Source organism: Dipodomys spectabilis, unplaced genomic scaffold (assembly GCF_019054845.1).
Source record: "Dipodomys spectabilis isolate Male_0828 unplaced genomic scaffold, ASM1905484v1 ptg000210l, whole genome shotgun sequence".
In the NCBI taxonomy this organism is placed as follows: domain Eukaryota; kingdom Metazoa; phylum Chordata; class Mammalia; order Rodentia; family Heteromyidae; genus Dipodomys; species Dipodomys spectabilis.
Window position 1 is genome coordinate 4,680,223 of NW_024870887.1, and position 23,951 is coordinate 4,704,173.

At 47.0% G+C, this 23,951-nt stretch overlaps 1 protein-coding gene across 1 annotated transcript in view; it reads left to right on the forward strand.

Moving 5' to 3' along the window:
- Nucleotides 1-23,951, forward strand: part of Plb1 (phospholipase B1) — a 180,185-nt gene that overhangs the window by 128,909 nt on the left and 27,325 nt on the right. The window contains exons 32-45 of the mRNA XM_042696639.1: nt 326-386; nt 1,235-1,293; nt 2,293-2,366; nt 7,702-7,745; nt 8,252-8,360; nt 9,912-9,963; nt 10,328-10,408; nt 10,937-11,002; nt 11,656-11,756; nt 13,441-13,522; nt 13,797-13,901; nt 14,957-15,052; nt 15,289-15,360; nt 21,561-21,626. Coding sequence (XP_042552573.1) covers nt 326-386; nt 1,235-1,293; nt 2,293-2,366; nt 7,702-7,745; nt 8,252-8,360; nt 9,912-9,963; nt 10,328-10,408; nt 10,937-11,002; nt 11,656-11,756; nt 13,441-13,522; nt 13,797-13,901; nt 14,957-15,052; nt 15,289-15,360; nt 21,561-21,626 — 1,068 coding nt within the window. The remainder of the gene's footprint in view (nt 1-325; nt 387-1,234; nt 1,294-2,292; nt 2,367-7,701; nt 7,746-8,251; nt 8,361-9,911; nt 9,964-10,327; nt 10,409-10,936; nt 11,003-11,655; nt 11,757-13,440; nt 13,523-13,796; nt 13,902-14,956; nt 15,053-15,288; nt 15,361-21,560; nt 21,627-23,951) is intronic.

Below are 23,951 nucleotides of genomic sequence, written 5' to 3' on the forward strand. Positions count from 1 at the left end.
GCTGGTCCTGAGGTTTGAACTCAGGGTCTGGAGTTACTCCTGAGCTTCTTTTGCTCAATGCTAGCGTGCTCTACCTCTTGAGCCACAGCTTACTTCTGGTTTTTTGGTAGTTTATTGGAGACAAGAATCTCATAAACTTCCCTTCCCGGGCTTGCTTTGAATCTTGACACTTGGCTTTTGAGTAGCTAGAAATATAGGCATGAGCCACTAGCGCCTGGCCAGGAATCTGTATTTTTTTTTTTAAACCCTCTGGTTAAGCCTTATGCCCAGCCAGTCTCTGTTCTCTCTTAAGTCTGAGATTGAGGGATTCATTCTCTGTCCTCAGGGCCTTGGGACCTGGCTGCCATGCAGGGACAGAAAGCCTTCTGCCTCCCCTCCAGCCTCAGGTAAGCCCCGTGACACATACCAGGACCCAGGACTCCTCTACACAGACTGATGTACCAGTGAGCATCTCCCAGACTTCCCACATGCTAATGTCTGAGCAAGGCCTGCTGCCTGTCTTGGGTGGGCACCTGCTTTGCCCCCATTCTGGCTTATGGCAGAATCATGACCAACGGACTTTACAACAGTGAGGGCTGGGAGCTGTTTCCTGCCCTCCTGCTTCAGCATCCTATAGGGAGGCACAGGTAGTAGAGCCTCGTGACTTTCTCTGTGGGTGGCCCAGCCCTATGCTGTGGGGAAGCCCAGATGTGCCAGGAAGTCCCTGAAGGAAGCTGGTTATGTGGGCTTGTGGTTCCAGGCATCGTCATTGCTGCCTGTAGTTGGGCCTAGAAGGTTCTTTGGGTTCTCTTCAGAAGAGATGTGTGGGGGAGAAAGGCCCAACATAATTGCCGTAGATTCTCAACAGAAATCCAAAACCGAGCTCTATAACCTCACAGTTGTCCAGGCCCTATTGCCCAGGTCTGATGCTCCCACGTCTCCGCATGCACTTCAGCTGCAGATGGCTTCTCAGGAGCACTGGCAGTGAAGTGGTGGCTTCCTGCTCTTTCTGCCCTTCTTTTCTCTTCCTGCTTTCCTTCCCCATCCTACACAGGTCCAAGATTACTTTGTGGTGCCTCTAGTGGGGAAACATCTGCTGGCCCTCAAATAAAACTTCAATTTCCATGGTGCCTGGATGCCCAGTCCTGCCTGGCCCAAATGGACGTGTAGCTCTTGTGTCGCTTAAAGCACAAGCCCTAGAATCTGACTGCACCTTCCTTCCCACAGACTCAAGCATGTCCACTTGTCTTTCCAGTGCATGCCCTGAGACCTGCAGATATCCAAGTGGTGGCAGCTCTCGGGGATACTCTGACTGTAAGGACCCTTGGCCCCCAGGGAGTTGGGTTTGGCTGGGAGTTCTAGGCCCCTGCCCTCCTAACTCCTGTCCTCTGAATGACCTGGCCCTTCTGTCTTGGTGTTGTCAGACAAAGACGGTAGCAGTGATTTAATTTTACAACTGCTTTCTCAAGTAGGTGTGCAGGGGTGGTTGTGTGTGTGTGTGTGTGTGTGTTGGTACTGGGCCTTCAACCCAGGGCCTTGCCCTTTTGCTTGGCTTTTTTGCTCAAGGCTAGCACCGTAGTATTTGAACCCAACGTAGTAGCTTTTGGCTAGTTCACTAGAGATAAGTCTCTCAGATTTGTTTGCCCTGGCAAGCTTTGAACCATGATCCTCAGATCTCAGTCTTTACAGCTTTACTGTAAACTCAGACTCCACATCTGTTTCCTCTCCACATCAGTACAGAAAGCCGCTTCCTCCATCTGTGATGGATAAAACTCTGCCACTAAGTTCCTTGCTCAGGGCTGTGCTACCATCCTGTGGCACCACCTTCTGGCAGTGTGCCTGGGGCTTTGTGAACACTTACAGCAGGTTCAGAAGGGAAAGACAAAATAATGAGATTGATGAGAAATCTCTCTACCACCGAAGCTCAGGTCTATGAGGTGCTTCTTCATGTTTGTGAAGAACTGAGAAGCAAAATCCTGGTGTTAATATTGTTGACATTTTCACATTTGTAAAGTTCTGGAGAGTTTTCCAAATAATCTTTACAACTGTGATCAGAGTTGGTCTCCAAGCCTTACCTCACTATGAATAGAGTAAGCCAGTCCTCATTCCCTGGGGAGAACCTCAAGGGGGGGCACCCAGCTGGGATGGAGGGTCCTAGACTGTGAGCCCTGGGGTCTCTGGGTCCTCCTATCACGTTGTTTTCTGCTGTGATGAGGACACTGGGAGGCCTGCTTGGCAGGACTTGCACATTCACAGCACCCCTTTGTTTCTAACATGCTCACTTTTCTTGAGGATTTTGGTTTGTTTTCAAAGGCCGGCAATGGAATCGGCTCCAAACCAGATGACCTCACCGATGTCACCACACAGTATCGGGGACTGTCCTATAGGTAATGTCAAGCTCTGACCTGCTCCTCCTCCCTCTTCCCAGGTTCCTAGAGACTGGATTGGGGGGGGGGGGACAACACCTACAAATGCACAGATACCAAGGAGCAGGGCTAAGTTAGAAGACATTTCTTGGTGTATGTTCTAAGGGCTTGAACTCAGAATCTGGCACCGTTCTTTAGCTTTTTCTCTCAAGGTTGGTACTCTACCGCTTAAGCCACAACTCTACTTCTGGCTTTTTGGTGGTTACTTGGAGATAAGTGTCTCACAGACTTCCTTGCCTGGGCTGGCGTTGAACTGTGATCCTCAGATCTCAGTTTCCTAAGTAGCTAGGATTAATTTTGAGAAGGAAAAGCTACATATTTCTTCAAACTGAACATTTGGTGGCTGGAGAGGATATTTTACTGTTGATAATCTTTTTTTTTTATTTTTTAAATTGTACAGAAAAAGTTCACCAAAGTTATCAAACTACTGGGTCAGCAAATCCAACATGAAATGTACCGGAAAACCACCAAATCCCTGAGCCTTCACCTGCCTGTTTGCGTGTATTTGTGCACATGTTGATGTTCCTACTTCTGTCTTCATGTATTTATTCACGTCATTCTGGGCTCACACCTCTGCCTATACATATATGTACACATCTGCACAGAAAACTTCCAAAACCCAATACTCTCTTGCAGAAGACATAACTGAAACAAAGTCACTGTCATCGGGCAGCCCTAAGCCATACCCCTATACTGGCTGTGTTAGGAGCTGAGGCGAGTAGGTGAGGGGTATGGGAGGCATACGCTCCGTTGGCAAGTGTTTTGTTGTGTTGTATTGTGCCAGTACTAGAGCTTGAACTCAGGACTTGGACACTGTCCCTCTGCTTTTGTTTTTTCCTTTCTTTGTCGTTCATGGAGCTTGAACTCAGAGCCTGGGCACTATCTCTGAGCTTTTTTGCTCAAGGCTAGTGCTCTACCATTTTGAGCCACAGCTCTACTTCCAGATTTCTAGTGGTTAATTGGAATTAAGATTCTCAGGGACTTTCCTGCCTAGGGTGGCTTCGAACCATGATCCCCACATCTCAGCCTCTTGAGTAGCTAGGATTACAGGTGTGAGCCATTAGCACCAAGCAACAAGTGTTCTTTAAATTAAAAAAAAAAAAGCCCTCAGTGCTACAGACTAGAGAAGAGGGTATGGCCAGCCTGGACTGCAGGGATGGCAAGTTTCACACAGCTAGTAAACAAGTAGAAGGGGTGAGAAAAGACGCCCCAAACACATGAGTATAAACATCTTAGGGTGTCAGGTGACCAGTTGGGTGTGATTATTCTGTTTCTTTCCTAATAAAGTTTCTGTTTATTTATGCTTCAAAGTCACTGGTGAGTAGTTCCGAATTTGCCCGGGAAAACTAGTAGACCAAAGCCAGCCACAAGAGGGCAGAGCACTAATGAGCAGTCGGGGATCTAGAGCAAGTTTGCTACTTCCTTGTTTTTTAAAGGTGAACTTAAAGAACAGAATGGGGTGGACCAGCATTGTGACAGTTCTCTCACCTGGGGTGTGGAAAGTGCCAGAAAGAAATGTTTCCCAGGACCAGACAGAGGGGTCCTCATACACCCTATAGCCCCGCCAGGGGGCCCACCCAGAATATCCTTAGCATAAGAACATTCTTCTCTCCCAGACAACTGAGGTGACCACCTTCCAGCTTTTGAGGGAGTGGATCCCTTGTTTCCTCAACCAGATCATGGAACAGACTTCATGGACAAACCTGAGCCTTGATTGTTCACTTCTCTCCCAAAGTTGTATTGAACTTAGGAGAAAAACCAGAGCAAGAAAAGGGAAGCAGGGCTCTTGATACCATGACCTCACTTTCTGATGTAAATAAAAGAATACAGCAGACAAACCACACCTCCGAGGGTTAATGGACACCTAGCAGAGGAACTTGAGGAACTAAGGTGATTGGCTAGATAGTATAGTTGAACTAGGTAGACTCAGATACAAAGCAGTCTTCCAGAAGTTTCTTTCTGCAACCATATTAAAATTCAACCATTGCTCTGTTCTTTCCTATGAATGAATTGTTTGAATGTTTTCATTCTAACCCCAATCACACATGTCTAATAGCCGCTGTCCCTTTAAGCCTTTGATCTAAATGTTTCAGATGTCTGCCCCCAAATGCCCCTGTGTGAAAGCTGAAAGTTCCAGGTTACAGTCTAAGAATTGGACTGAGGGTACATTGTACAAACTAGTGTTGCTCAGAGTATGTTACATTGACTATGAACTCCATCTAAGAAGAAAAACCTTTTGTATCTTGGGAGAAAACATGACCCATTATAACTGACCTCTGGGGAATTTACATGCACATTAGCATATTCAAGTCTCTGAGAAACACTGCATCATAAAAATGTTTACATTTTATGTTTGATCCAATGTTTCCCTTAATCTCAGAGCTCTTTCTTTATTCATAATATCTGTTATTATCCCTTGGCTAAAGCAATTATCTAGCTCTATTAAAACTTCTAGATTAGAGATACAAAGCAATTAGTGACTCTAAATAAATTAAGAATTCAATTTGGGGCCTCTTCTGTCAAGAAAACAGAGTAGAAAGAGTGGACTGCACAGTCAGGGGAGACGGGACCCAGGAGTCTTGGAGGATGGGAGGCTGGGGGAAGGACCAACAGAGGAGGATTGGCTATGAATCTTTCTGAGGCCCTTTGGCCCAGGAGACCACAGACCAGCAGATGGGTCCAGTTTCCACTAGCTTGCCTTTTCTTCCATTCAGTAAACCAAAATAAAATTTACTTTAAAAATAAAAAAGCCTTTCCACTTGCTCTGCTTTTGTTTTTATGCAAATACTGGGGCTTGACCTCAGGGCCTCATACTCTCACTTAGATTTTTCACTTAAGGCTATCACTCTACCACTGACCCACAGCTCCACTTACGGCCTTTTGATGGTTAATTGGAGATAAGAGTCTCCTAGACTTTTCTTTTTCTTTTTTTTTTTTTGGGGGGGGGGTCCGGTCGTGGGGTCTGAACTCTGGGCCTGGGCACTGTTCCTCAGCTCTTCAGCTCAAGGCTAGCGCTCTACCACTTGAGCCACAGCACTACTTCTGGCTTTTTTCTGTGTATGTGGTGCTGAGGAATCAAACCCAGGGCCTCATGCATGTGAGGCAAGCACTCTACCACTGAGCTAACTTCCTAGCCTCTCCTAGACTTTTCTGATCAGGCTGGCTTTGAGACAGGATCCTCAGGTCTCAGCCTCCTGAATAGCTAATGTTACAAATGTGAGCCACCAGTGCCCAGCTTGTTTTTTCTTTTTTCCTTCTTCCTTTTTTTTTTTGGGGGGGGGGGGGTCCGGTCGTGGGGCCTGAACTCTGGGCCTGGGCGCTGTCCCTCAGCTCTTCAGCTCAAGGCTAGCACTCTACCACTTGAGCCACAGCGCCACTTCCGGCTTTTTTCTTTTTTGCTTATGCGGTGCTGAGGAATCGAACCCAGGGCCTTGAGCATGCAAGGCAAGCGCTCTACCACTGAGCCACCTTCCCAGCCCTAATTTTTTTTTTAATTACGGGTTCCATCTTACATTACTGAATCCCTTTCAACAAGTCTTACTCAGCATCTACTCCACTTTTCTATATACTGTGGTGACAACAGATGCACAAAGCCCAGCCATTTATGTGACACATAAATGACAGTCATTGAGCAATTAGCAATGTTTGGTGTCAATTTCCTTTCATGTTTTCATAGTTTTGGTCAAAATGGTGAATAAATAGTTTTGCTTATCTATATTTATCTGTATAATCATTTTCTTTTTCTTCCCAGACATTTCTCTGTAAAATGACATCAAAGAGGGACTTTCCTAGGGGAGTGTGGGGGGGGGGGTGGAGAGGGGAAGGGATGGGAAGGGGAAACAAAGGAGGTTGCAACAATGCTTGATAAGAAATGTACTCACTATCTTGCCCATGTAATTGTAACCCCTCTGTATGGTATTTTCATAATAATAATATAAAAAAAATTTTTTAAAGAGGGACTTTCCCATCTGTTAGCTTTGGTCAGATGCCATCTAGATGTATTTGTTTGTTTCTTTGTTGGTGCTGGGATCTGAACTCAGGGCCTCCTGCTTGTAAGGCAGGTTTTCTACCACTTGCACCAACCCTTGTTTTTACCACTAGTTGTTTTTAAAACTGCTTGTTTTTATCACCAAGACATCTTTTAAAAAGAAGTTACAGTAGAATGTACTTGTTGTGTATATGTATTTATCTATATTTCCATGTTTATACCTTTTTGAATGGGGAAAGAAGATAGAATTAGAAGGCCTTTGTTGGAGGTGCTATATGGGTTTATCATTTCCTTTCAAATATAAAATATCCCATTCAGTGCTGTTGGTCCAAAGAAAGAAGGATCAGGAAGCATCTAAAGTAGAAGCTTTGTACAGAGTTGGAAAAGAATCAAAATTACAGATGCCCCATCATTGGTCAGCTTAGAAGCAGATAGCTAATGGGTAATGGAAGAGATCTGGGCAAGGTGGAAAGCCAGGCCTTCTTCTATTCCCTTTGCTCTGCCTGGACTGCTCTCTGAACCTGTGGCTTAAGCCCCTAACCAGCCTGGTATTGTTGACTCTGTGCCAAGCATTCCTCAAATGAAGAGCAACGATCACTCGTGGTCCATCCTTTGAAAGTCTCTTCTGATGTATGGATGCTAAAGGTTGGGACTGAGGAAAGGGGCTTGTGCATGCATACACATACACAGAATGACAGCAAACATAAACATCAAATTTTGTTAAAATAGAAACCATCTTTTCCTTGTGGAAGGAAATTAAACCTTGGAGTGCATCTTAAGGTTAAATGAGATGAGATCCGCTGGAGCTGATTAGAAGGCAGCAAATGGCCCATTCTTTGAACTTTCCGATGGAATTCAAACAGCAAACAGCAGCTTATCTGTCTTTTGAAGGGTTCCAGCTCCAGCTGGATTTTAGTTACCTTTAGGAACTTAACTAACCTCCCTGCATCTCGGTGTTCCATTCTGTCAAATGGAGATAGTCCCATCTACCTCATTTGTTATTGGGACATGAGGGAAGTGATACAGTGTTTCACACACACACACACACACACACACACACTATCATACACTATGTATTGTCAGCTCAGTGCTCTCCCTCCTGATCTGGCAAAAAAAAAAGAAAAGAAAAAGTAAAAGAAAAGAAAAGAAACAGCCCTGTGACCTTTAAATCCTGGATGTTAAAAACAATCCATTGTTGAATTTAGAATTTTCTCCAGATCTTTCTAATACTACGGAGTGGATTCTCTCTTTGGTGACGCTTGTATATTAACTCAGTGTCTCCTCCCTTCACTTGCTCACTCCCTACAGTTCAGGTGGAGATGGCTCCTTGGAGAATGTGACCACCTTACCTAGTAAGTGACCACCAGAGATTTGAATGTGTCCGCTTGGCCCATCTGACCCCCTGACCTCTCAGTTAAGAAAGGGACACGTAACATCTCCTTCTGGGCCATTGTTGAAGTGGGAGAAGAGGCCCGGGATAGGCAGCCAAGGGGAAGGCTGAACAGCAGAGACCTAGACCTTTCTGGCCCTCACTTTGCTTGGGAGGTCAGCCAGGGCAAGTTACCCAAGACCCTAAGCGCTGGCTTTTCCAACTGGCCCAGGGAATGGGGAATCAAGTTAGACAGGGACCCTTCGCAGTGCTATATGTTGTATAAAATACTTTAAGTGACAAGTCTCTTGCTGCCTTAGCCCATGCATCATCAAGTTTCAACTCAGGTCCCAGCTGATGTTGGCACTGCCTCCCTAGCTCTCCCCAGAAAGCAGAAGATGATGGGGACACTGGACCTCATAAAACTGGAGGAGAGGTGCTGACCTTCCGTCCTGACTCTCTGTGCCCTGTCTACTCCTTGTCTTTCAGATATCCTACGCGAGTTTAACAGAAACCTCATAGGCTATGCAGTGGGCACTGGAGATGCTGATGCCGATAATGCATTCTTCAACCAGGCTGTTCCTGGGGCAAAGGCTGAGTATGGCGCGTGGGGTCTGTGCAGTGGAACTGGAAATGTACAGTCCCTTGGAGATTGCAATGTCAACCTCCCTGTGCAGAGGGGCACTGTATCTGTCTGCAGCAATGGTTTCAGAGGCTGGGGACCCTCTGTCCTGCTGTGCTGTGATTGAAGCCATAGCAGGAAGTCAGCGGGGTGGTGGTCTTGGGAAAAAGTGGCACTCCTATGGCAGTCACTAAGCAACAAACCAGCCTTTTACACACAGCATTTTCTAAGAATTAGGAGAATTGACCAAATCATCTAACTTTTAAACACCCTAGCCTACTGGTGCTACCAAGATACACTCTCTCCAAAGCCTCAAAAATGACAGTTCTCATCTAAAGATCAGAAAACCCCCTCCAGATGAATGGGCAAACAGAATCCCATCCTTAAGGGCCTCGAACAATAATTTTCATCCTCTCCTGGGGCTAGCAAGAAATGGAGTAGAAGTGCTAGAAGCTGCCAAAGCAAAACTGCCCAGCCTCCTAGGGCTCCAAAGGAGGCCTCAACCTTGTTTCTCAAGCCCCAGAAACCTGGAGCTCCTGCTCCATACAGCTCTCGGCTCAGCTTCTGCTGTGTGTCTTCCTCTTGCTCAGGCCCACCCACTCTGGTCTGTGGGTGCTACACCCAGACCTGCTCACCCTGAAGATCATCATGCTGTAGATCTATCACACTTCAGGCCTGCAGGGGGCTTGAGCAAGTGGGGAGGGAGCTCAGATGCCTGAGCTTGCTTCCTCCCATACAATATAAACCAAGACAGGTACATGATATACCATGAACATTTGCTCTACACCTCTTTCTGAAAGAAGCATTTAGAGGAGTTCACAAAAGTAACAAATAACATATATATCTATATAGTGGTTATATATATGTGTGTGTTTATGTATATGTGTATATTTCTATGTGTGAAATTACAGACATTGTAGGAAACAAAGATGAAGCAATTATGTCAATGTGCACATTTTTATACTTGAGCACATACTCTTTTTCTTGCTGGCCAAGAGGAAAAGAGGGCTTAAGCTGAAACTTTCATAGGTCTAAGTACATGACCTAGACCAGTCTTTCAAAAGAAATAGATGACACAGGAAGGTGGCACAAACCTATTATCCTAGCACTCCAGAGACTGACACATGAGGATTGAGATTCGAGAGTTGGCCTGATCTATATAAGACCATATGTCAAAAAATTAAAAACAAATAACTCCCCTCCAAAAAAGAAAACAAATTACAAATGGTTTCTTAGCATAGAATCCTAAAAGATAATTTGCCCTAAAAGGAAATCATGAGCAGCAAACATAATTGGCAAGACCCTGGCTGCAACTTTTAGGCCAAACCCATAATTGGGGTTTTTTTTGTACAATTATTTGTTGTAATAATTCTCCAGAAGAGATGAGTAGCTTCTGACCTCTGAGTCAGGTCTCTGCAGCTCAGGTAGTGGGAATGATATCATAGAAGACTTTTGTTTAGACCGTTCAGGAGGAAAACCACAGGAGCTGTCCCTTAACCAAACTGAGACTGATTTTCTCTTTCTCAGGGAACTCGTGAGGCAAGTCCAGAGTCTGGTACAGAGGATTAAAGATGACCATGTGAGTTGGAGTTACAGTCATTCATGAACACTCCTTTTCTTATCCACTAACAGCGTCCCCAAATGGAATGGTATGCCATAAAAAGCAGTAACTCTTCTGTCATTGGAGGCATCCAAGCAAAGAGAGAACAATCTCCTTTCCTAAGGCTTCTGGGAAACCTCATATCCACAGGGAGGGGTTGTTGCTGGTCATATGACCTCCAAAGTCCCTGGTGAAGGTCTATAAATAAACTAAGGTTCTGTCATCCTTGAAATTCTGATTCGGTCAAATGGACAAGGAAGTTGTAAAGGGCTGATGGGATTTCCTAGAGTTGTGATGTTGCTCTTTGTTGGAAATCCTCCAGTATATTCCTCTCTCCATACAGAGAGTCAATTTCCATGAGGACTGGAAGGTCATCACGGTGATGATTGGAGCCAGTGACTTATGTGACCACTGCACAGACTCGGTAATGAGGACGTGGTTCAGGTCTTCTGCTTGCTCCTGATTCTGTCCAGTAAGCCTTGGAGATTCTCGCTAAGAGAAGTTCCAACAACGAACCCAGGAACCTGCAGCCACACCTTTGTTGGCATACACAGACACACAATACATATGCACATACATGCACACCCCTCTCACCCCACCACCCCTGGGTTCCTGGCACCATCTTCATGTCCAAGGTAGTGGGGAAGCAGGTGGCAGATGTGCGATACTTCTATTTCTCTCTCAAAACTCTTAAGAGCTCAAAAAGAGAAGGTGCCAGACTGTTAGGAGAAGATTCCTCAGCTCCCAAACTAAAGCTTGGATAGAAGGTTCCAGTCTTCTAGCTGGCTGTTCTTCAACAACAGCAAGTAGTCAAGCTGTTCAGCTCACATTCCCAGTTGGAGACCAGAGAGAGAACAAGTCTTTGGGGCTGAGCCAGAAGGGAAGCCCAAACTTCCCCTCCACCCTCTCACCCAAAGCACCAACTCCTTTTCCTCCCTAATTCTCTTTCCAGAATCTGTATTCTGCAGCCAACTTTTTTGATCATCTCCGCAATGCCCTGGACATTCTGCATACAGAGGTGGGTGAGGCTCCTACAAACTATGGTAGCAAAGGTGGATGCAGAAAAGCAAAAGTGGTGGGGCAAAGGTGGCCTTCAAGGAGAGAGCTAAGGGCATGAGCTCTGTCCTTGCCCAGAGGCTGAGGTCTAATACCAAGAAACTTCATTTCATTTGAATCACCCAGAGGGTCTCAGGCTTGAAACAAGAAGCACTACATCCCTCTACGCCTACCTAGAACATTCATTCCTTGGAGGCAGAATAATTGTGGCAAGCTGGACACTACATTCTGTGCCACAGTGCATGCCGAGAGCCAGGTTCTGTCTGGTTCTGCACCTAGCCTCACATCCCCTTTCCCCATCACCAACCCCTGGCAAGGACAAACAGCCCAGGAAGGAACATTCTGATCACTAGATGCTCTGTTGAGTAGCTAAGTCCCCAAGCCAGCTTAGCAGAGGTAGTTCAGGTTGGGCTGGTAGGAGAAGATTGGATCAGATCAGATCAATGGGCTGATGAACAGGTCATCTGTCTCATCAGATTGTAAACTAACGAGTTTGCCAAGAGGAGGCTGAACAGAGCAGAACTCTTAGTGTTTATTACCCAACTCCTGTTCACCTGGCAGCCCCCATGGAAAGAGGCCCCAGAGTCCCTCTCTCACCTACAGCTTTGCCCTTAGGTGCCCAGAGCCCTGGTCAACCTCGTGGACTTCATGGACCCCATTGTCATGCGGCAGGTGTTCCTGGGGAACCCAGACCAGTGCCCAGTGAAGCAGGCCAGGTAGGCAGGTGCTGATTGCCCTGGGCTGCAGACACTCTCCCCCTGGCCTGGCCCTCGTGCAGCAGTGAATCCACAGGGTCTCCTGTCTATAAATGAGGGCCTATGTAAAATCACCCCCTTCTGGGAGGAAGTAGGGGCCTTGACCTTGCTCCCCTTTCCCCAACTGCAAGGTGCCAGGCGCCAGACAGGAAGTTCTGTGATATCAAGAGCCAGTGGGGGTGACACTTGAAAGACAGAGTAGCTCAGATTGTAAAAGGGCAACGTGGAGAGAGGTAGGTATAGGTGTAACAAAAAGCAAGGGCAGAAACTCATGAGCCGGGTACCTATGGGGAAGAAGAGAACTGGGAGGAACAGGAGGGAACTTCACAGTGGGCTATTTGCTGCTTAAAGTGAGTGGTAGGTATGTAGGTATATAGATGTGTGGATACGTAGGTATGTAATATGTAAGTATGTGGGTATATTAGTCAGTGTGTGGCTGTCTGCATGTATAGGTGTGTGGCTGTGTAAGTGTTTAGGTGTATAAGTATATGTAGGTATGTTGTATATAGGTGTGAGGTTATATAGTTGTATAGCATGTAGGTGTGTAAGCATGTAGCTGTTTGTCTCTATGTACATACATCTTTAGACTGCACAAATCTCACAGCACTCACTGTATGCTGGCTACTCTTCCAGTACTGTAGAAGTACAGTCCCTGGTTTGGGATTTTTCAACTTTGTGGTGGTAACGAAAGCCATGCACACACATTCAGGAGAAACCATCCTTCAAGTGCTGGATTTGATCTTTTTCTGAGCTGATGATGGGTAGTATCACACTCTCATATAATCTAGCATGGCCTCAGCAAGCCATAGCACCTAGACATCCCTACAGTCACAAGGAGAAAATGACAATAGTAGATAATGTAGTGTTTGGTCAGATATAATTTAGTAAATTATTTTCATCTTACAATATTTTCAACCTGCTATGGGCTTATCAGAATGCAATCTTGTTGTAAGCCTCTGAGTATCTATGACTTTTCTTTTAAGATAAGTACATGTAGAAGTGAAAGAACAATATATAATACAATGGAACAGTGTAGCCCTGAAGATGGTATGAGCATCAGAGGCCTCAATGCCCCTGCTCCAACCCAAAAGACCTAATTAATTAATTAATTTGTTTGTTTGTTTGTTTTTGGTGCCAATCCTGGGGCTTGAACCAGGGGCCTGGGTGCTGTCCCTGAGCTTTCTTTTGATCCAAGGCTAGCACTGTACCCTTTGAGCCGCAGATACACTTACCACTCCCTAGTGGTTTATTGGAAATTAGGGCCTCAGACTTTTCTACCCAGGCTACTTTCAAGCCAGAATCTTTAGATCTCAGCCTCCTGAGTGAATTTCTTCTAGTTCTTAAGTAAACCTTGTGTTTTTATTGCTCAGACTCATTCACTCAGCATTGACATGTTGAAGGCCCAGTGCCTACATTTCCATACCAGAGCCTGTGAAGGTTGAAACCCCATTGAAACCCCAGCTTCCCTTAGGGTACTTTATCTAGTACTCAGACAAGTACCCTGAAGGGACACAAGCTCTGAAAGCAGAGCTTGAGTAAATCACTGCATCTACCTAGGCCTCAGGCAGCTAGAAGCAGCCCTGAACCGAGTTTCCAAGCTGGGTCCTCCTATTCCCCACCCCCACCCCCACCCTCCTTTATGCAGCCTTTTATGCAACTGTGTTCTGAGCCTACGGGACAACTCCCAAGAGCTGGGCAGGTTGGAGGCCTTCACGCGAGCCTATAAGGTGAGTTCTAAAACTTTTATTCCTTATGAGATTTCTAGTCCAGAGATCACAAACCACTTAACCCCAACATTAACTGAGACCCCTTCCCCCCTCCCCCATCCCCGCATCTCCACATTCTCCAGAATGGGACTTGCCATTATGTGAGATGGTGTTACAGGAAAGACTGAACCAGCTCCCCTGTCCAGGGGTTTGGAGAAAGAGATGCTGTTTGCCATACTCCCTTTCTTTCCATCTCTGTGCTGAGGCCCCCTACCCCATGTGCTCACCTCCCCAGGACAGCATGCGCGAGCTGATCGAGTCAGGCCGCTATGACACGCGGGAGGACTTCTCCGTGGTGCTGCAGCCCTTCTTCCTCAACATCCAGCTTCCCACCCTGGAGGTACACTTCCGGCCCCCATCGTGGGCTGTAGGAGGAGTAGGGCCCTGAGAGTGCTGAGACAGGCCAGGCAGAGATGCTAAGGGCTTCCATGAATGTGTGAATAAAACAGGAACTTCTCCAGCTGCTGCTCTGGCAGCATGAGTGTCCTTGAACACCTGCCCGACATTCCCAGAGCCGGCCCAATAGGAGAGATCTGGAGGCACCTCAATGGATTGAGCATCTACTATGTGCCAGGCACTATAGACACAGTCACCACCACTGCCTTTGGAGGTATTAGGGACAGAGAGGCAAGGCTATTCAACTCCACATTACTAACTTTCTGCAGTACACCTGTTGTCTCTCATATGCAAACCTGCAGTAATAATGGAGGGTTCTGGCTGGGCATGTTGGTTCACACCTCAGGAAGCTGAGGAAGGACGATGTAGCCTGGACTATCTAAGACCCTGTCTTAAAAAAAAAATAGGTGGGTTCTAGCAATGCTGTGCCTGGCACTTCCAGTCAGCTCAGTAAAGACCAGGCAAGGCCTCCCCCCCCCCCCCCAGGGCCTCACCTACCTGGAAGGAAAAGCATTAAGCATCCCAAGTTCTTCAAGAGAGAAGAGCTGGGCCAGGCAGCATGCTGCCCTGGTGTCCATTCTGCACAGGCCTGCCTGTCCATTTTCCCCAAGATTGCCAGAACTAGCGGGCAAAGGCTGAGAAGTAAGGCTGGTCAGGACACGCACAGGGGCTAACAGCTTTCCCTCATCCACAGTGTGGGCTAGGATATTATATGCAGCTAAAAAATGTGATACCTTTGATGATGGTGATGATGATGATGATGATGATGATGATGATTATTATTATTATTAAATAAGGAGAATTGTGAGCCAGAAAAGTGATAGGGGCTTGAGGTCATCCAAAGCTATTCATTGTGGACTGCTCTCCCTCTTAAGGTGACCAGACTTTGTAGAACCAATGACCTTGGGAAATGAACATGTCATGTGCTGGGGTCAGACTAATGACTTGTGGCTCCTCTAACCCCATGGGATCTTGGAGAAATACATTTGTCTCTTTCAGGATGGACGTCCAGATATATCCTTCTTCGCCCCAGACTGCATCCACCCAAACCAGAAATTCCACTCTCAGCTCTCCAGAGCCCTTTGGGCCAATATGGTAAGAGACAGGAACACCTTTGGGGTTCTGGTTTAGAACACAGCACCAGTCCCTATTCAATAGAAGTAGCCCCAGAGGAGAGTATCTATGGAAGTCTACAGAATGGAACATAGGGAGTTCTTAGTCTCAGTTTGCCCACATGCAACCACTCACTGTCTATGCTTGGAACTGTGATGGGGGTGGGGGGTGGGGGGGTGGGGGGGGTGTTCACCTGTGTCTCTCTTTTCCCTGATCAGCTTGAGCCACTGGGGAGGAAGACAGACACCTTGGACCTGACGGCAGACATACCCCTGGCCTGCCCCACTCAGGTAGTAAGAGAAGAACTGCTTCACCTCTCTGGAACCCAGAGCTTTTCCCTTCCCCTCTCTGCTCTGCTTCTTCAGCATCCATCCCACCCCTGGGCTGGGGGCCAGTCTGGGACAGAGGCATGGCAGCTAGACTTTGAAGGCTGGAAGGAAGATGCATAGAACAGCACAGATGAAGTTGTGCCTTTGAAGAGGGTGCATGCATTTAAGAAGGGCTGCAGAAGCCCGAAGGACAAGAAGGCTTATTTTGTTTCGGTGACAATGTGGTTGGGGCAGATGGATATGTCTAGTGATTTCTAGACTCAGGAGTAGTGGTCAGCGAGCAGAGAGCATGAACTGGGGCACTTCTAGTGAAGAGAGAGTCTGGAGGGAGCAGCAAAGAGGGCAGCTGAGCTGTTGGAGGAAGAGCAGGACCAGCCTGTGATCAGGGCTCCTTTTAAGGAGGAATATGTAAGTGGTTGTTAAACTTGACTTGGGCTTAGGATGGGGGGGGGGGGAGGAGGCAGGTTGACGTTCTCATTCCCTTTTCTCAGTCCTGTCTTATGGCTTTTTAACCAAATAAGGCTAAGGCCCAAGAGCCCTCAGTGACAATAAAAGCAGAGGGGCTGATCTAATAGAGGAGGCTGGGTTTTCTGCTTGAATCTGCCTGTATCAATCTCTGCCACCCTCCTAGCTGAGCAGATTGGAGCATGTAGCTCCCGTGTGTGTGACTGTAGGGGATCCTGGGAAAGGGATTCTGCCAGACCCATGCTCCCTGAGTGCTGCTCTCCTAGCCCCAGCCTTGTACCCTGACTCAGTCTAATGTACCCTGAGCAAGCATGGCAGGAAGAAGGGATCGGAAACTATGACAGTATAACCGAGGTTTCACTTGCTTAATCTGGCACCTGGAGTAAAGGAGAGAGTTAATGTCTGGTGCTGGTGGTTCTCATCTGTAAACCTAACTACTCAGGAGACTAAGATCTGAGGATCTTGGTGCAAAGTTAGCACCAGCAGAAAAGTCCATGCGAATCATCTCCAATTAACCAGCCAAAAGCTGGAAGTGGAGCTGTGGCCCAAGTGGAACAAGTCCAGTCTTGAGCAGAAAGGACAAGCAAGAATGTGAGGTCCTGAGTTCAAGCCTCAGTACTAGCATGGCTGTGTGTGTGTGTGTGTGAGGGGGGGGGGTCAAATCATACAAAAACTAGTGCCAGTCCCAGTGATCAGAGGCTGGCCAGAGGCTGGGGTGAGGGTCCCATGTGCAAAGGGTATACATTGCCAGAGGCCAGGGCGAGTTGGAAAGGGGCACGTGAGGTCTCAAAGCAATGGATGTAAACAACTAGTGAGGAGTTCAACAATTTTAACAATGCATATAGCTACATTGAATATCAGTCATAAAAGCGACTCTACACTGTCAACTCCTCTTCCGTTAAGTAGAAAAAAGTAAAATTCCCACCAAGCAACCATCACTTACTCTTTCTCCCAACAAATATGTCTTAAGTGCCAAGTTGGAGCCTAGACAGCCCTGGATCAGGGAAATCCCTGTCACCAGGAAGCTCAGGGCAACTGTCACTGTCTACTGAAGACCGGGCAGGGAACCCTGATGAGTGATGTTCTATCCGGTTCTATCCAGCTGAGCCACAGTGGGCTCAGCTCCACCTTTCTGAACAGAGCCCAGTGGAATCATTGGTGAGTGAAGAAGAGAAACCCAGCCTCCTCTTAGAGCCAGTAGAAGCTCAGCCCAAGAAAGGCTGTTGCTAAGCAACCTGAGAGCCCATTCCCAAAGGGTCCATCTGTTGGCCCCATGGCACGGTGCCTCAGGTGCCATCTGCTCCCCTGCCATGTGCCTGGGAGCCATGCAAAAGTCCACCAGCCTCTCTGTGGGAGCTGATAGGGGCCAGGCGGCTCATATTTTTGTCCTGGCTGCATCTAAACATAGAAGCAACAGGCAGAACGCTGGGGGAGGAGGCAGCAAGATGGATTGAGCTCTAGCCTCCTCCCACTTCCTCCCCCAGTGGCAGCCCAACTGCTAGCACTTTCCACCACTTGCCAGGTAGGGCGACTTAACGGGGGAGGGGTACTCATCGCTTTCTCTTGTATTTTCAACTTGCGCAAATTATTTTACAGCCAACTCTGGATTCGCTCCATAGACTGTAACTATCTTTCCCTCTCTGCCTAAATGAGCTCTCTGTCCACTGCTTCCCTAACCCTGGGTCAGGCTTGGCTGCCCATCAGGAAGATTAGGTTGGCCCTTTGCCAGCCTTTATTCTTCTCAGCTTCACTTGTCAGACTGAAACCAGCTCCTTCTTGAAATTTCTCCCTCTCAGGGCTTGTGGAGGCAAAACCGCCTTCATTTTTTCTGGTTGTGCTCCTCTCTTTCAGGGACTCTCATGTCTTCTAACTCTGAAGATTCAGACCTCCAGTTTCTCTGTCTCAGTCCTATTCTCATTTCTCTCCTCACACTAAGTTCCTCCAGTGCTAGGATTTCTTGCTGAAATGTCATTGAGTTGAATTCCTTGGTTTCTCAATCCAGATAGGATCTTGCGAGTTTTTTTTTTCTTGATGTTTTGTTTGGGTTTTGGTTTTGTGCCAGTTCCCGGGCTTGAACTGAGAGCCTGGGCACTGTCCCTAAGCTTCTCTTGCTCAAAGCTGGCACTCTACCACTAGAGCCACAATGCCACTTCCAGCTTTTTTGAGTAGTTGGTTGGAGATAAGAGTCTCACAGCTTTTCCTGCCCAGGCTGGCTTTGAACTACAATCCTCAGATCTTAACCTCCTGAGTAGCTAGGATTACAGGTGTAAGCCATCAGCACCCATCTGGGGCTCTGGCATTTTTGCAAGACCACGATCCTCCTGTGTAGATCTCCCACTTGTCTAGGATTCCAGATATGTGCCACCAAGCTCAATTTATTGATTGAATTGGAGTTTTACTAACTTTTTTTGCCCAGGCTGACCTCAAACCATGAAGCTCTTAATCTCTGTCTCTTGAGTAGCTAGAATTACTGACCTGGGCACCCAGAGTCCTTCTTTATCCTGTCTTTTATCATGAAGATAAGCAAACTTTTTTTAATTTCCTTAAGCTCATGGTTTAGAGGTTTTCTATTTGGAATTACATAATGGAGGGTACTACTCTACTTAACACCCTGCATAGTGAGATCTTTCCGAATACCCTTCTCCCCACATCCACGGCCCCTTGTATGGCTTGCACCCTCCTTACTGTGTGCAAAGTTATCTCATCATGAAGTAGGACTAGATCGCCTTGGGATTTCAGTGGGCTGTGACATCCTTACAGCCTCATGTGCTACCGAGATTCTTCTCCATGCCCCCTCCTTCTCAAGGCATCTCTGCTTCCATCTTTTGCTGCTCTTCAAACCCCCCAGGGCTACTCAACCATAGGCGCACCATCAGCATACATGAAGAGCCAGCATATTGGGAAGAGAATGGGATGTGATGGCATGAGATAGAACATTCAAGAAAGCATTTCATGCAGTGCTAGTGTGCTCTCCTCCCTCCTCCCACCCCCCACAGTGGGCCCTCTGCCATTCCTGATAGACATGACCGCTGACCCTTACCTGGTGAAGGTGTTGCTCCTTGGAACGCAGTCCTCTTGCAGTTGATGACTTCTCTGGCTGGATCCAAGCAGCATAGCACAGAAGAAAAGCACTTCTCCTTTTCTATGGAACTTCATATCTAGTAATGCAGCCAGGATAGGTGTGGCCTGCTCCCCCAGCCCCCTCAGTCAGCTGCCAGCCTCCAGCAAGTGGTCATCTGGCTTCTGTCTGTCTCTGTGCAGCTGCAACTAGACAACTGACTGTGTTGTGTACAGTGAGCTTTGTCCAGCCCTAGAGAGCTAGGCAGACTCCCTCGAGGCCCTCTCCTGTGGAGTCTGCTCCACTCCAGGTCTTCAATGCACCTGCCTCCTGTGTAACCAAGCAGTCAATGGTCAATGCCCTGGGCACCCAGCTCACCTATCTACCACTGCCCTGGACCTGTTCTTGCCGTTTCTGTCTTGGCCTCACTCTCTCAACCACATTCCACTATCAACTTGACCACTCACTCTTTCAATGCTACCTCTCCTACCCCAGTTTATTTTCAACTCCCTTTGGAGCCTGTGATCAAACAGATAAGACCAAATCGGCTCTGTGATTCAACGTTTCAACTCTCCCAGAAAGACAGGGATTGTCTTTGTCTTCCTGTGTTGGCCACTTTGGGACTAGCTCTACCCTTGGACCCAAAGCCTAGCCAGGGCTTCTCTGTGGAGAAACAATCATAATTAATCATGTCTTCTCTCAACCTCTATCTTGTCTTGGAGCAGTCCCTCCGCAATTATTGTGCTTACAGACCTTATTTGAGGAGCTGCTGCTGCCTCCCTGATTGTGAGCTTCCTTGTGTCCACACTCATCCTGGCCCCTAGAGCATAGTTCTGAACACAGAAGCTGTTTCCCAGGTGTGGTCAGTCATTTAGAAGTGCTCCCAAGCTACCTTCCTCTGGCATGACTCTTGCGGGGATGCTGAGCAACACTGGCAGGAGGCAGGCTTATTATTCATGCAGGTATGCCAGCACAGACATACCTTACACTGGTTCTACCATCTGGTCACACTTCCTGCCTTGGCCCTGAGTGGCCTCCATGTAAATCTGTCCTCTAGCCCACAGTCAGATGGAGATGCTGACAGCTCTGGTACCCCTAGAGAGACAAGAGCCATTTGGAGGGGGACAGGTACTGATAGATTTCTGCATGTAGACATTGTCCTCCAAAGTGACCTTTTTTGTCTGGCCCAGAGGATCTATTGTTGTCCTGACTTCAATGTGATGAATAGAACTAGGCAAGAGGCCTATCCGGTCAGCACTAATACCAGCTCTACACTCACTGTTTGCTCTCTAGATTTCCAGAGTTCCCTTTCCCATCCTAGGCCTCACCAGTAAAACAGGGACATTTGGGGATTGCAAAATGAGATGTCTACAAGGCCAGGGAGGATCGTGATTATGTGCATGGGGTCAGATATGAGACCAGGGGAAGTATTGTGGCCAGTACTGACAAAAAGCACACCCCTTCTGAGACTATTTAGATCTGCCTCCTCTTCTTCCTCCTCTTCTGTCTCCATCTCTTCCTCTTCCTGTTCCATTTCTTCCTTCTCCTCTTCTTTCTCCATCTTCTCCTCTTCTTTTTCCTCCTTATTCCCATCACCGTCATCTCTTCCTCTTCTTCCTTTTCTCTTCTGTCTTCTCTTCCATTCCATCTCCTCTTCTTTCTCTTCCTCTTTATCTCCATCACCTCCATTTCCTCCTCCTCCTTCTCCTCATCTTTCTTCTCCTCCTCCTTCTCCTGCTCTTTCTCCCTCTCCTCCTCCCCCTCCATCTATGAACCAAAATAGATTAACATCTTCTGGCTGAGTTTGCTGATGGGTAGTCAGTTTTCAACACTTGGAACGGATCTCTAAAAACTTACTTTCCAGCCTCAGGATTCCCTTTCTTATTTTATTTCTGAATTTCCCAAACATGGCCTTTCTGCTCCACACGCATGGTCCGTGAGTGTCCCTAGTCCCAGGACCACTTGGATGCTTTTTCTCACTCCAGATCTTATCTGCTCTTGCTTCATTCATTTCTACATTTCCTCATCAGCTTGCTTTCCCCATTTCTCCTTTGTCCACTTCCTTCTTCCTTCTTTGATGAACTCATCACCTGCGACGTGGAGTCTTGACTAGGCCTGTGTGAAAACCGATTATGAAAGAGTAAGTAGGAATGAGAACTATGTTTTACAACGAAGAAAAACTGTCTGACAAAATAGGGAGCCAACCTACAGGGGACAACATGTGGTACAAAGGAGACAACTGTACATAATTATCAACTGTATGTTGATCATTATAACACTTACTAGAAATCAAGGAGGGAAATGTTGAATTGCGAATCCTTTGCCAGATCAGTTACAACAGAAAGAAAAGGGGTAAGTCTGCGGATCAGGAAGATGCTCAGTTGCTAGGGTGAGAGGGAAGAATGGAACCCAGACTGGAGCATGTGTGGAACTTGCTTGGAGCCTTTTATTGTACATTCCTCTCTAAAGCTGTTACATAAAACCTTCCAGGGAATGAATGGAATTATGTTTGTACAGTAGTTCTTTCTATTTAAATGCAGAAGCATCATGTGAAATGAATCTAGAGGGCTGGAATTTTTCATTCTTAAGCAACCTTCCACACCATCAGTCTCCCCATGTGTTTCCTTTTCTCTCTTAGGAGGAGCCCTTCCTGAGAACCCTCAAGAACAGTAACTACACATACCCCACCAAGCCAGCTGCTGAGGTAATTCTCTCTCAACACAAGATTCTTCCACCTGCCAGGGACTCAGGGTGTGTCAGAAAGTTTCAGCGTGTTCGCTTAAGTGCAAATATATCCTTCTTACACACTGGGAATTGGAATGTACCAAAAAGTCTCCCAAACCAGGAAGCACCAGGACACGTTACAGGTTGTCTACCTGGCTTCAGAGCCAATCAGAGGTGCCAAAGGATCATTTCCCTTTGACCTTTGTTATCCTGTGTTCTCTATTTGGGTTCTCATTAGGCAGCTCAGCCTTTCAGAAGGGGCAAGAGGGAGCCAGTGCGTATGGAGTCCCATCAACTTCCTGAAGCTAAGTGGAAAGGAATTTCAGAGCAGGGTGGGACCCAACAGGAAGCTGACCCATATTCACACAGATCTCCAGGCCTTGTTTGAGTCAAGTCATTCCTTCCAGCTCTGAGCATTCAGAGCCTGTGGCGTTAGGGACTGCTACTCCAGAAGTGGCCTGTAGTATCCTGTACCACCCAACCTTGGAGAACAGGCCTGGTCCATACACAGTGTTGGTCACAGGGACCCATCCACCAGTTTGTAAACACCAGTTTTACACTAGGGACTGGTGTAAGATCCTGACTTAGGGGAATTAGAGCCCAATGAAGTTTCTACAATCATTTATTACTTACTGTGTGCCAGTATTTTAGGGAATTAGAGGAGTGGACCAGACAGATTCCAGCTCTCTGCTTGGTGAGGTCTTCAGTAAATAGCTAAAAATGGTCATCCCCATAATTCTACCTACTCAGGAGGCTGGGCTCTACCAATTGCCATTCAAAATCAGCCAAGCAGAAAAGTCTTTGAGAATCTTATCTCCAGTGAACCACCCCCAAATCAGAAGTGAAGTTGTGTCTCAAGGGGGTAGAATTGCCAGCCTTGAGGGATAAGAGCTTAGGGACAATGCCTAGACCTAGCTCTGTGTTCAAACCTCTGTACTGGCACACACACACACACACACACACACACACACACATGCACACGCACACACGTACACATACAAGAGCATTGTAGGAGTGACAGTCACTCAGAGGAGGGTGATATGAGAAAGAGCTCTGGAAAATTCAGAGCATTGTACAGGCTGGACCTCTCTTAAAGAAATAAAAAGATGCCAGCTACATGGAGAGCCAAGCAGAAGGACCAGAGAGGCTGAAGTCTCAGTAGAGGGGATAGGTAGATAGGTGGGTATCTTTGAGTAAGAAAAAGGTCAAAGTAGCTGGTGTGGGATGGGGTTTGTGGATGAAGTGGGGAGTATGGGAGATGAGGACAGAGGCCTGCTCACCACCAGCTCACACCCAGCTCGAATTCCTGAGTAAGAAGTTTAGATTTCAGGGGGAGAGAGGTGGGAAGCATTGGAGGTGATAGGAGAGCATAGCAAGATCTAGTTTACATCTTTAAGTGGTGCTCTGCTGTGTGGAGATGGCTTGGCGTTCCATGAGTGGGGAGGGACCTTTTTAAGCTGACCGACAGAGCCTAACCTATGTGGAATTGTTGAACTATAAGATGCTAAGCTCTAGGGTATAAGTAATTCCAACCTCATAGCTGGGGCTATTCCCTTCCCAGTCTAGATTCTCTCCAGCCCATATTTGACTCAATGAAGTCTTGTCATGTTGGACCAGTGTCAAAGTTCTATTACAATTGAAATGCCACTTTCTCAATGAAGAATTTCTTTCATACTTATTTATCAGACGCCTAAATGGAGCAGGAACTATGCTAAGGTGCTGGGTATGTCGTACTGAGCAGAGGAAATGGGGCCTGCCTACCCTCTTGGCGTTCTATTCTCTGGTATCTTTGCTTCTCCATCTAGAAGAGTTAAAAACCCAGGCCTAGACCAGGTGCTGGTGGCTCCCGCCTGTAACCCTAGATACTCAGGAGATTGAGATCTGAAGATCATGTTTGAAGCTAGCCTGAACAGATACATGCATAAGATCCTTTTCTCTAGTTATCCAGCAAAAAGCTGGAAATGGAAGTGTGGCTCAAGTGGTCAAGTGCCAGCCCTGAGAGAAAAAGTCAGATAAGAGTGCAAGGCCCTGTGTTTAAATCCCAAAACTCTTCAAACCCCACAAGCCTAGAAGGGTGTGTGTGTGTGTGTGTGTGTGTGTGTGTGTGTGTGTGTGTGTGTGTGTGTGTGTGTGTGTGTGTGTGTGTGTGTGTGTGTGTGTGTGTGTGTGTGTGTGTGTGTGTGTGTGTGTGTGTGTGTGTGTGTGTGTGTGTGTGTGTGTGTGTGTGTGTGTGTGTGTGTGTGTGTGTGTATTGTTTGTTTGTTTGTTTGTAGCTTACTGCCTAAGTAGCCACAGATAATCAACA